This window comes from Alligator sinensis, unplaced genomic scaffold (genome assembly GCF_000455745.1).
Source record: "Alligator sinensis unplaced genomic scaffold, ASM45574v1 scaffold989_2, whole genome shotgun sequence".
Classification (NCBI taxonomy): domain Eukaryota; kingdom Metazoa; phylum Chordata; order Crocodylia; family Alligatoridae; genus Alligator; species Alligator sinensis.
Window position 1 is genome coordinate 2,033,603 of NW_005842162.1, and position 12,596 is coordinate 2,046,198.

The 12,596-nt window shown below is 45.7% G+C and overlaps 1 protein-coding gene across 18 annotated transcripts in view; it reads left to right on the forward strand.

Annotated features, from left to right (window-relative positions):
- FRAS1 (Fraser extracellular matrix complex subunit 1) overlaps window positions 1-12,596 on the forward strand; it is a 418,617-nt gene that overhangs the window by 392,364 nt on the left and 13,657 nt on the right. For 17 of the 18 annotated variants that reach the window (XM_025206555.1, XM_025206564.1, XM_025206567.1 and 14 more), the window contains 6 exons: window positions 1,419-1,651; window positions 2,101-2,261; window positions 3,727-3,941; window positions 8,492-8,642; window positions 9,668-9,775; window positions 11,348-11,507. In XM_025206555.1, coding sequence (XP_025062340.1) covers window positions 1,419-1,651; window positions 2,101-2,261; window positions 3,727-3,941; window positions 8,492-8,642; window positions 9,668-9,775; window positions 11,348-11,507 — 1,028 coding nt within the window. Of the gene's footprint in view, window positions 1-1,418; window positions 1,652-2,100; window positions 2,262-3,726; window positions 3,942-8,491; window positions 8,643-9,667; window positions 9,780-11,347; window positions 11,508-12,596 lie in introns of all 18 variants that reach the window. The other variant, XR_003094532.1, reaches the window with a different exon arrangement.

Here is a 12,596-nt window from a genome sequence, read left to right on the forward strand (position 1 = left end):
CCCCCTCCCCAAGTCCCGTGCCGCCCCCCTCCCCGCCCCAGCTGGGCAGCTTGTCCCAGCCCCAGTCCCAATCCCTCCCTCACTGTGGGGGTGTTGATCTGCTCCCCCCAGGCCCCTTCCTCCCACCTCTGCCTACCACAGCACACTTACCAGCTGGAGGCAGCTGTGTCCAGCATCGTCAAGGACTGCCTGTATTGTCTATGGCCGAACCTCCAAATCTGAATCAGCCAAATTGAATCAGGACAATGATTCAAATCACCAAATCGAATCACTGAACCTCTGAATTGGCTGAATCTGAATCCAAAGCAAATACTTGCTGCTTTGCACGGGCCTACTGAAAAGCCAGCAGCCATTAACCCTTTTTTAACCAAGCAAGGAAGGAATCCCCCACCTCCCAGGCAACAGTGAAACCTATAGCTGGTTAGCAGACAAAAAAAAGGGGGAACTGACAGTGGTCAGCTAGAGGGGCTGAGAGACCAGAATAAGATGATGTGCACCAATCACCATCATAGAATCAGAGAAATGAGGGGCTGGAAGGGACCTTGGAAGATAATCGAGTCCAACCTCCCTGCTCTGGGCAGGAATACTGCTGAGATCAAATGATCCCAGCAATCCTGGTTTTCTCTGTTTAAAAATCCAAAATTCTTGGATTAAAACCCCCAAATCCATGATTGCTTGTCTTCTGTTTCTCTTCTCTGCATCCTGGCCCCTCTATCTGATTTTGTCCTTTAGGAATGCAGAGTATTAAGGGCAGGGACCAAGCCAGATCTTCTACTGAGATCCTGCTCCTTTGTCCTGTAAGCGGTGAAGGAGGAATTCCCCCAGAAGCTTAAAGCTGGCAGACCCTGCTCCTTCACCAACTGCTTCACCAGACTTTGCAGGCAGACAGGAGGGTGTCAGGAGGACAAGACAAAGAGAGCCTGTTGGAGAGAAACATTGTTGTGTTCATTTTGCGCTGGTGTAGGGACCACCAGAGGGTCTGTATTAGTGATATCCGTTAGATCAGCTTCTCAGCTGTTCCAGTTCAGGGAACTCTGCAGATCAGCCTGTAGGATCAGAAAGCAATATTTTGTTCTCTAATGCCTCACCACCCCCAGGTTCCTCTTGCCTCATTGAATGGGCCACTCTATTTACCTGTGTATCTGCACAACACCTGGCACATACAAAGATACTACTGTAGCATTGATGATTGTATAATGAAAGTGCCTGAATGCCCCCGTACCCTGGCAAATATTCATAGGCCCCAGTACCCAGTTTGCACTTAAAACAGTGTACCCATGATTGCAGGCACAGCTGGGCTTCCCTGTATGTTTATGAAAGCAAAGGACCTAGCTGGCAGAACTACACTGGGGAAAGACATCAGCATAGTTTTGCTTCTAAGGCACATATACAGACCTCTCCTTCCTCATTCCTCCCAGGTGCTGGACAGCATTTACTTCAGCCGGCGGTTCCATGTGCGCTGCGTGGCAAAAGCTGTGGACAAGGCTGGCCACGTGGGGACTCCACTGAGAAGCAACATTGTTACCATAGGGACAGACAGTGCCATTTGTCACACCCCAGTAGTAGCTGGAACAGCCCGAGGCTTCCAGGCACAATCTTTCATTGCCACACTGAAGTATCTGGATGTCAAACACAAGGAGCATCCTAACAGGTATCAGCTTGGGAATGCACTGTCACGTGACTCTGATTCTGGTATTTTAGGGTTCTAAATATTTCACTCGGGTTTTTTTGTTATACATAGACAACTAACAGAACTGAAAATGAGAGTAGGAAATGAAATTTCTTTCCTGTACCATGTGCTGGATCCTAACCTTACCTGATCATATGTTCAGTAGTGCAGAGTTGTAGTGTATGCATCTTGTTCTTTTTCTTTCCCTCACTTGTGTGGAGTTATAATAACACCGCTGTCAGTGAGACTAACATGAGCAAGGAAATCCAGCCCTAAATAAACATCAGACTAGAAAACACACCTTCACCCTTTAACCTGTTCACAGCTCCATACCTTTTTGTTGTGTAAATCGATGGAGTATTCCCCTCTTTTGTGAAGCTGCCTTTGAATAAGCAGCTGCATCTGCTTATTTTTTCTGCAATCTGTTCCAGAATCCATATTTCAGTGCAAATTCCCCACCAGGATGGAATGCTTCCTCTCATCTCCACAATGCCTCTGCACAACCTGCATTTCCTGTTATCTGAGTCCATCTACAGACACCAGCATGTCTGCTCAAACCTGGTTACCATCAGTGACCTTAAAGGCATCTCAGGTAATCGTGAAAGCAAACTCTTGCTTTGTAAATGTGAAAGAGGAGATGTAGATCTTTAAACTCTTAAAGGCAAGGACCCTATACAACTATTTCTGCATGTTGATGGCATTAGCTACATAATGAATAATAATTAATTTCTCTGCTTAAGTAATAATATTAGTCAGCAGAGGTTTCCTATTTGTGGAGGGTATATGTTAAATCACAAACTGTATGTGTCTACACTTGCACGATTACCGTGCAGTAACTTAGGTTACTGCACAGTAATGGGAAATTACTGTGCAGTATGGGCACATGTCTACACATGCGCACCCATATTGCGCAGTAACTATGGTGACTTACGCCGACTTGAGCATAAATTTTCTACCTGCATCATGCTACCTGCCCAAGTAGTTACTGCGCAGTAAGGCATGTGTAGATGATTTACTGTGCAGTAACCCTGTGTGTGCGGACTGACTTGGGACTCAACTTTAGTCCCAAGTCAGTCCACACACAGCTTTACTGCGCTGTAATGCCTGCACGTGAAGACGCCAGCGTAAAAACCGCTTAAATGCATATGTGTGTAAATGCGCCCACTGAGGAGTTAATTTTCTCTTTTTCCATCTATATTCCATGGCAAGGTTCTGAGGGTCATTTGACAGACAGACACACATGCCCTAATGCCTCTGTCTGCAGCGTGGCACAGAAGGCAAATGAATTGCCTTCTGTTCTGCCACAATCCAAAAAAAAGTCAAAACATGTCATTAAAAATCAGCTTAATCCAGTCACAGATTACAGAACAGTATTACATATGTATCACAACTGCATGTAGATTTTATGGTGTCACTAGAGAGCAGAGTTCAGGTTGTTCAGGGTCCTTAGCTGTGCATTTTTCTGCCTCTGTAGGTTTCCTGCCTCAGTAGATACCTCTGAATTTCCTGGATTTATTTGATGTATTTTATATATTTGTTGCTGTTTAGGTTTATATCTTGCCCTATCCAAAAGGCTCAGAGTGGGTTTCTGATGTTTGCTTTTAGAATAATTGCAGCACCCCATCCTTATTTTCATAGGTGATGCGTGGGGGGGGCACATCCCCCCCCCCCCGAGATTGGCCCTCGCCAGCTGGGGAGCAGGGGGGGGTGATGGCCAGTGCCCCCCTGAGATTGTGGGGGTGCCAAGAGAAGCACCGGCGGCACTTCCGCTAGCAGCAATCAGCTGCTGGGGAAACCCCCTTCCTTCTCCCCAGTCAGCAATTGGCCACTGGTGCCCCCCTCCCCAGGATCAGAAGGCACCAGTCACCCATGCTTATTTCTACCTTTAAGGCACTGAGAAGTCCTCAGCATTCACTCCTGTTTAATAGAGTAAGCCTTGCCTCTGGACACTACTTTAATAAATATCATCATCAAAGCACATCTAGTATCTTGTCTGAGAATTAAAATGCAACATTCTTAATACACAGAACCAAGTCCTCTTTTTCTTATCATTCCAGAAGCAGGATTCCTGGATGAGGTGACTTATGACAGCCTCATTCTGGGTCCCGGGTATGATCGTCCCTATCAATTTGACCCCACCGTGAGAGAGCCAAAGACAATCCAGCTTTACAAGCAGCTCAACTTAAAGAGCTGCATTTGGACCTTTGATGCTTACTATGACATGACAGAATTAATTGATGTCTGTGGAGGATCTGTCACTGCTGACTTCCAGGTAAGGTTTCATTTCCAAGGCCCAACCCAGATCTGGCAGTATTTACTCATTGTATCCCTCTTCTGCCTCACAGATTTGAAACGTATTTGATTTGTCCCTGTTACCATAGGTAGAATAGTGCATCATGAAATTTACTTGGTCCTTTTATTTTGATAAGCCTAACATACTCTGTAAATTTTGTAAAGGCAATGCTTTATTATCGATATAAACCTTTGTGACTGTCTTTTGCTATTAAATGCTATTAAATGCTTTTACACCTGCTTAGAATTTGATCCTTTATGAATAGTAGAGTGAGGCCATAGACATTTTTTGAGAATTCTCAAGTTTTTCTGTTAGCAGAGCGAGAATGAGCAATGGTCTGTAATAAAAGTGGCTTCTTTCTGTATGTACCACTGCCCTCTGCTGGATAGAATATATTTTTGCCTTTCAACTCAAGAAGGGGTGGATCAGCAACTTCAGTGAGACCACTTAGGTTAGTTTTTAGTACTGCTGAAAACCAGAAACACATACATACATCCAGAAACTGTCATATGTCACACAAGCTCATGTGTATATCAGTCCCTTCCATTGGCTGTCCAAGGATTGCTATTTCTTTCATCTCTGCAGCCAAGACTGAGGATTTTGATGGATGTACCAATCCTCCTGCTGGGACTTAAAGCCAGCAGTTCCTGGCTAGAAGGTCTTGCCCCTCCACTGAGGGTCAGACTGATCACTATATTTGGGGTCAGGAAGGAATTTTACCCCATAGTCAGATTGGTATAGACTGTGAAGGTTTTTGCCTTCTTCTGTAGCAGGGGGTATGGCCCTTTACCTGGAATCTCCTGAGTGTGTATTAACAACCTTTTTGTAGAAGCAGGACATTGGTTGCTGTGGTTCTCCTGATTTACCTGTGGCAAGTTAGGGTGTTATGTCTTGTGTTAAGGTTGACAGTAGTTTTATGAAGAGTTTAGATTATGGTTTATATAGGATAGTTTGGATAGGGATGATCCTGCCTTAAGCAGGGGGTTGGATTAGATGACCTCTGGAGGTCTCTTCCAGTCCTATTTCTCTGTGATTTTCTATGAATGGAGGCTTGTGTTTCTAGAGATAAAATCCAACCTTCCAGGGCCTCATGCATGGTTAGCTAATGACTGCAGTGCAGTCTGGGTTCCCAGCTGATCCAGCCCCACAGTGGCATGGAGATGATCCATGAGACGGAGGAATGGCACAGGGTCAGTCTGCAGGCCTGATCTGGTGTGTGGAGGGTCTACAACATCTGTATGACTCCCCATGGGTCTGAATATTTGCCAGCACAAGTGGTAGCATTAAATGCTGCTGCTCTGGAAACTGCAGCAATTAATGCTGCCACTGCTTCCTGAGGGCCATATCTTGGTCACCCTGCTGGAGTGTGTTTCTATGGTAGAAGCCAAGTACAGACACATCCATATTTATGGTTCAGATAGTGCCATTCATATAAAGGTAAAGAAATGTTTACACAGCCAGCTTTGACTAACTCTAGTGCTTGGGGCAGGTGAGAACTGCTCTGTATTTGTACTGTGCTCTTTTAGCAGCTGAAGTGGTATTACTTATTTTTCCAGCGGCAGCCTAAAAGTGCTTTCTTTGTTTACATTTAAATTCCCATGATTAGTAAATCTGGAACAGTACACAGGCCTCTACTGGCTGGGGTGAATTTACCCAGTATGCGAGCTTTAGGCAATTAAAATGAGGTTTTTACCAGTAATTAAGTACTGGTTTCACTGTGTTATTTAAGTTAGTGGTTCCAATCTCATTGCCTTCAGTGAGACCACAGATAGGCTGGTGCAGAATGTTTTTTAAAATCCTATCCATAAAATTAGCACTGATGCCTTATTTTTTATTATTCAAATAAAACTTATACCTGTAGTTTAGTTTTAATAGCTGAAAAACTTTAAAAAGATATTCCTTAAGATGGGTATGTCTATATGTTAAACTGCATAGTAGTGTGGAGATACATGACCTAATTTAGGTAAACAAGAAACAAGTTAAATTATCCAGTATTGAGTTTTATGCTTCTACAGCTACACTGCATTTGGTACCTGAGGTACCAGAACTGCAACTTGCTTGCTATTTCTACAATAGTGCAGTGTAGGCATACTCTTTATTCTTTCCAATCCATGCTTCAGGCATTAAAAAGGAATGTTCACCAATTCCATTCACTTGATCACAGAACTACATAGATACGCCTCCAGAGTGAAAATAAAGAAAAATGTCTATTTAGCTATACCAGAATGGCAGAGGATTAAAGGCTTTTAATCCTATACAGCAGTAGTAAATACTAGCCTATACTACATAGGCTACTACTTACTGGAAGTAGGAGACTGCATACTACATGCTGGCTGTATCTACACATACACTTTACTGCAGAGTAAACATTAACTGCGGAGTAAAGCATCACTGTCTACATGTGCGACGGTATTAGGCCACAGTAAACTAATTTATGGTGCAGTAAGATAATACTTTCATGGACAGTACTATCTTAGGCCAGGGTATGTAGACACTGACCGCATGTGTAAATTGCACCCAGTCAGCCCAGCCAGTGGAGGGCCAGATTCCTGCCTGCCACCTAGCCACACGGCTCCATACTTCCAGCACCCTTGTGCCCCAGCCAGCCCTCTCCCCACCCTCCCCTGCATCCTGAAGCCACCACCTAGAGCCTGGGGCTGAGAAACCTGGCATAGACTGTTCTGCTCTGGCTCAAATTGTTGCTGTCCTGAGCACACGTGTAGACACTGCACCCAGGAGTATTTTACTCCAGCTTGAACTGCTACAGAATTTATTACTTCAAATTAATTGCACATATAGTGTTGGCTACAAATGTCCAACTCGGGATCCTTAAAATTCTGGTTTATTAGACAGATTGAAGCACTGTAATGAAGTTAAATCATAAACCTTGGGGCTGGTCCCCACCCCACACACACATGCACACACACAATAGCGAGCTACAAGAGTCAGGTATACCTATCCCACAGGTGCTGGAGTCTGCCGTTGAGGCTTCTTCCAGCATGGTGTTATCTTCCAGAAGGGGGTCGCCGGCTGGTCCTTCTGGCTGGACAAGTCGGGTGCTGGTCAAGTTGGAGATCAAGAGGGCACCACTGAGGGTCACTTTTCACTGCTTTTTATCTGTCCTTGGCAGACTTTGCTGACTCCCCAGTTTTCAGGTTTGCCCAATCCAGGGGTCGTTGACCCTCGTGGGACTTCCCCCTCGGTGGCTACTGGATGGCATCTGTCAGCCCCAGGGGTCGTCTGCATGTACGTGCAGGTTTGGGAGTCCGTTGATGAATTTTGAATAGGGCTCTGGGAGCGGTCGATCTGGAGATATTCAGCCCAAAAGTTGGTCCCCGGCATTGATTAACTCAGACCAGGGCGTCTAGCCCTTGAACAGTGAGGTTTAGAGAATTCCCGGTTGCTACATTGTCTTCTATTGATTTCTTTCGTTGGTTGATCTGCAGTTTTCCTAGGTGTTAATTGCTGCCTGCTACTGAGTTACGCATTCAATCACTGATTCACTCGCTCTTTCAGGGGCCTGCCTGATACAGGGTAGCGGCAGGTTGATTTCCGCCCCTGTTAACATTGTTACAGTGTATAACTTACTTCTGAAACTAAACACATTTAGTTGAAAGGTGAGGAGTATAAAATATAAGCTACAAAAGTAATGCCATGGCACACAAATAGATAAAATACCAAAATACAAGGTGAGATACAAAATACACACATACAAACTTTAAAAAACAATTCCTTATCTTATACTGAAAGAAAGAGGAAGGAAGAAAAAGTAGAAGAAGAGAAACATATCCAAAGAGGGGAGAGCAAATGCAGGCAAGAGGAAAAGGGGACTTTCTGCTACAATAGATGCAGCCACTATGTAGTACTTACTACTGCTAGAACAGCTAGCCTAATACTTAGTACTGCTTACTACAATTGTTATATTATACAGAGCCACGAAAGATTTGTCCTGTAATATAAATCATTTTAAATTCCTATTTTGGTCAGGTTCTCACTGCAAACAATTACTAGCCAAACTATGTTGGCAAAACCCTTGATGCCAATAGAAGAAGGCTTTTATGGGCTTAGTTAATGTTGTCTGGGGAGGTGGCATAGCTATGCCAGTACTGTGTCTGTACTCGGAGTTTTTGCTGACAGCAACAGCTTTGTAACGTAGATGAAACCTACCATGCTTTTGTGTTTCCTATGCCTACGACATCCATGGTTCTTGCAGAAGAAGAGAGTCTAACACTCAGCTGGCAGACTAGAAGACCAGAACAAAAAGATTTTTTTTTAATGTATCTCTGACCCTTTTCTCTATTTCTGTGGTGAAAGCTGAGTACAAAATGTTTTCTGGTTAAAATGCACCTACAAAGCATGGTTGCAAGCTCATGCCAGGATCTTTTCTCTAAAAAGTTATAGAACCATAGAATCATAGAAAATTAGGGTTAGAAGGGACCTCAGGAGGTCATCTAGTCCAATCCCCTGCTCAAAGCAGGACCATCCCCAACTAGATCACAACCATCCACAACCATCTTCCTGTTTGACAGGTGCGAGATTCTGCTCAGTCCTTCCTAACAGTCCACGTCCCGCTCTATGTATCATACATCTATGTGACAGCACCTAGAGGTTGGGCCTCTCTCGAGCACCACACAGAGATGGAATTTTCCTTCTTCTATGACACCGTTCTCTGGAGGACAGGTAGGCGGAGGGAGGGTTTTCTTTCCTTCAGTTGTTTCTCTTGGACTGCACACCTGACTTGGCAAAGTAAATGGGACTTGTGTGGGTTAGCATGTGTGGGATCAGTCCCTTAAACTGTAAACAAATAGCCAGGGGGACTAGCATTCCCCCCTTAACCTCTCTGTCAATATTGCAAAATGGATTTCACCAAGTTGTAGAAACTGCAGCTTAGCAAGACCTTTGAGGTCAATTCCCCTTCCCCCCACCCCTAACCCTAGCTTGCTCTGCCCCTCCTTCCCAAGTGCTGGCCAGGATTGCTCCTGGGGGCATACTTTGTAGTGCTTTCCCCAGCTGTCTTTTAAATTTAATCTAATATTGGAATTACCAACTGCATCTCACAACCCATCAGTCCTCAGAGAACAGGATTCTTTCCTAGTGCAACCTCATAGAGTTGTACTACATTACTCCCAACTATAAATCCTACTTAGTTCAGGCCACATCCAACTTAAAGGTGTCTGAGTGGCATTTAGGGATACAAGTGCAATCCTATTCCACCCTGCTTGAATCCCTGGAAAATTCTTAATACAAGAGGTCAACGAGTCCTTTTTCTCCTGTCTGCTTTTCATGACCACTAGCCTTTGTCTTAAGGCTAAGGTGAAGGCACCTTACCAAAGGAATGCTTTCTCAGGGACTTGCCAGGGAACAATAGGATTGCACATTGACACCTTATAGATAGAATAAGGTCTGGCCCTTCCTCTCCTCCTTCAGTGAGTTACACCCCCTTCACAGGTTATCACAGGTTATCCTGTGTGTGACACTTGGGATTCCATTTTGGATTAATTTTCTCTTCTGTTTCACCCAACATTTGATGTAGTTTTGCTAGTCATATAGAGTGAGAGCAGCAAGGATTGCACCCTGGGCATGCATTGCCAGAATCCCCATTGTTGGAATTCATTCTGGAGATGAAAATACACCTTAGTGCAAGCTGGTCCTGTAGGTAGTCCTCTCACCATTACATTTACTTTCTCCACCTCGTACTCATGCAGGAATCCAGACAGACAGTGTTCTTTCTGCAAGGCTGCAGATAATACGAATCTATATCCGAGAGGATGGCCGCCTGGTGATAGAATTTAAGACCCAGGCCAAATTCAGAGGTAGGTAAGAGCATCAGCCTGATTTAGAAGCAGAGTGTTCAAAAATACTGGGAGCTACCACAACCAGTAATGGTAGGTGACTATGCTGCTGTATACCAGACACCTGTGTTCTTGCCACTGTTGCTCTGAATCTCCCTTAAAGAAGAGCCTGTACAGAACAATGTTCCCTCTAAGGTTTAGTGATCCATGAGCAATCCTGGCTGGGAGTGTGCAGGTATCTTAGTGTGCCCGCTTCTCCCCCCTCGTGCAGCAGCCTGTGCCCAGGATGCGGTGGGTGGCAAGCGGCCAGATGAAAAGCTGGTGGCAGTGTGGGGAACATTGGCACCCCCTTGCTACAGCACTGGGCATTCACCCCCAGGCCGGTGCCCGGGGGACATGGCCCCGTACTGCCCCCCTCCCCCACCCACCTCCATCCATACACCACTGTGTGCACAGCATTAAAAAATTATTGCGTGGCATGATTTTTTTATTGCGCACGGCCGCACATGCACGCAGCTTAGAGGGAACGCTGATATACAAACAGAAGCACTGAATTAAGGTTTGCAAGACTGGTCCCTTCTATGTTTGACTTTATTTTAGACCTTTAATGAACATTAGCTATTGTAATCTGTAGCAGTTCCGCGGCCACGGGGATAGCCATAATGCCTCCTGGTGGCTGTGCAAGCCCTGTCTGGCTCAGGCTTGGCTATAGCCCTTTCCTTGAATCTCACCAGCCATGCCTTGCTCTTAGTGAAGGTTATAAAAGGGAGGCTGCCTGTGGGCTGTATATAAGCCTAAGCCCAATGGTGACTGGTGCCTCCTGTCGATCCCCATTGGGCCTTTCCTAGGTCCCCTCTGTCACAATCCTGCACCTAGGCCAGCAGGCCCTCTCAGCCTGTCTCTACTGCAGCTGGGCACCTGTTGCTTTAATGGCTCCATGTGTGACTCCGTATCTCCCCTACACCACGCCCCAAACCTTGCAAGTGTTCTTTCTCTGTGATGTTGACTAATTATGCACTCAGCCCCCTTTGGCCTTTGGACACCCCTGGTCCCTTACACCATTCCTTATTGGGCTCTCAGACCTCTGGTCTTGCATGTGACCCCTTCTCCGGGCTCAGGAACCCTCTGGTCCAGCTTAGCCCTCCCCCAGGCACCAGGACCCTCTGTGGGCTCAAGATAAAACCAAGGCTACTTGCCTGTAAACTCAGTCCTTCTCTGCCTAGGGGCCTTGCCTCTGCTTCCAGACCTGCAGCACTGGTTACATAAATTTCAGTCCTTTCAGGAGCCCTGCTGCCCAGAGCTCTTCACCCTGTGGCTGCCAGGGAGAGACTCCCAGACTGGCCCAGGCTCTGGGCTTATATAGCTGTAGCCTGTGCCCTCTTTTGGTCAAATGAGTCTCTTATCAGGATGATGCACCACCTGCAAGCAGCCTCACAGGCTTCCAGCTCACTTAAAGGAGCAGGCACATCCCAGTGCCCTGCTACATAATCACACCCATCCACATATGACTTCATCACAGGTGTTTAGGAAGGCTGGGTATGGATATAAATGTGTCTGTATGTATTCACGTTGAATTTGTTTTCCACTTGGCAGGACTTTTTGTAATGGAGCATCACACACTGCCGGATATGAAGTCTTTTATAATGACACCAGACCACCTGGGGGGGATTGAATTTGATCTACAGTTGCTGTGGAGTGCTCAGACTTTTGACTCTCCCTATCAGCTCTGGAGGGCGACCAGCTCCTATAACAGGTGAGGGAGAAGATCTGTGGTTTCAGTTGGCTTTTGCCAACAAGTTTTCACAAGTATTAACAGCATTTTTGAACAGGATGCCCAGGCCACTCATAGTAGTGTGGCATTTATCCTTTTGTTGTTTACAACATTAGTCACCAGCAGAATTAGCCACTAGCAGTGATGGTCAGTGGTCTATGTGGAATGGATTCTGTGGTCTCCAGTTTGGTAGGCAACCTCAAACAGGAGGAGCTAGAATTAAATGACCTTGGAAACCTGCCTTACCACAAGGTTCAGAAATGATGCATGTGGGGGGACAGCCAACCCTGCTGCAGCCAATGTTGTGTCTCTCAAATGACTGAAACAGGCCAGCTGGGCTGAGTGAGTGTATCAATTTCATCACAGGCCAACTGGGCTGTTTGATTCAGTTTTGGATCAAAGAGGCAAAGTTGAGAGTGAAATAAAGGCAAATTTATTAAAGCTTATACACACACAACAGTTAACAGAAAGATAAATGCGATAAGCAGACAATGCAGTATAAAAGAGCTAATAGTAAATAATAATGATAGATAGATAGATAGACCAATCTGTTACAGGCCAACTGGGCACTGTGGGGGTATTAGCCACACTGGGCTGTTCAAAACAACAAATAGACAGACATGGGTTGGCAACTTATCGATAGTCCCTCAATGCCAGGTGCGTGTCAAGTGATTCCAGCAAAGTCAGGCATCCCCGTTTGATGCTGTCAGAGGGATTACCGGGGAAGATTCCTTGATCAGGATCCAATCCTCACTCACACCGGGAGTCGGGGGTCCAGACGTGGAACAGAAATGACCATTCTTATAGATTCATAGATTCATAGATGTTAGGGTCAGAAGGGACCTCAATAGATCATCGAGTCCGACCCCCTGCATAAGCAGGGAGCCGATACTCATCTAACCTCCTCTTGAAGACCCCCAGGGTAGGGGAGAGCACCACCTCCCTTGGGAGCCTGTTCCAGACCCTGGCCACTCTAACTGTGAAGAAGTTCTTCCTAATGTCCAATCTAAATCTGCTCTCTGCTAGCTTGTGGCCATTATTTCTTGTAACCCCCGGGGGCGCCTTGGTGAA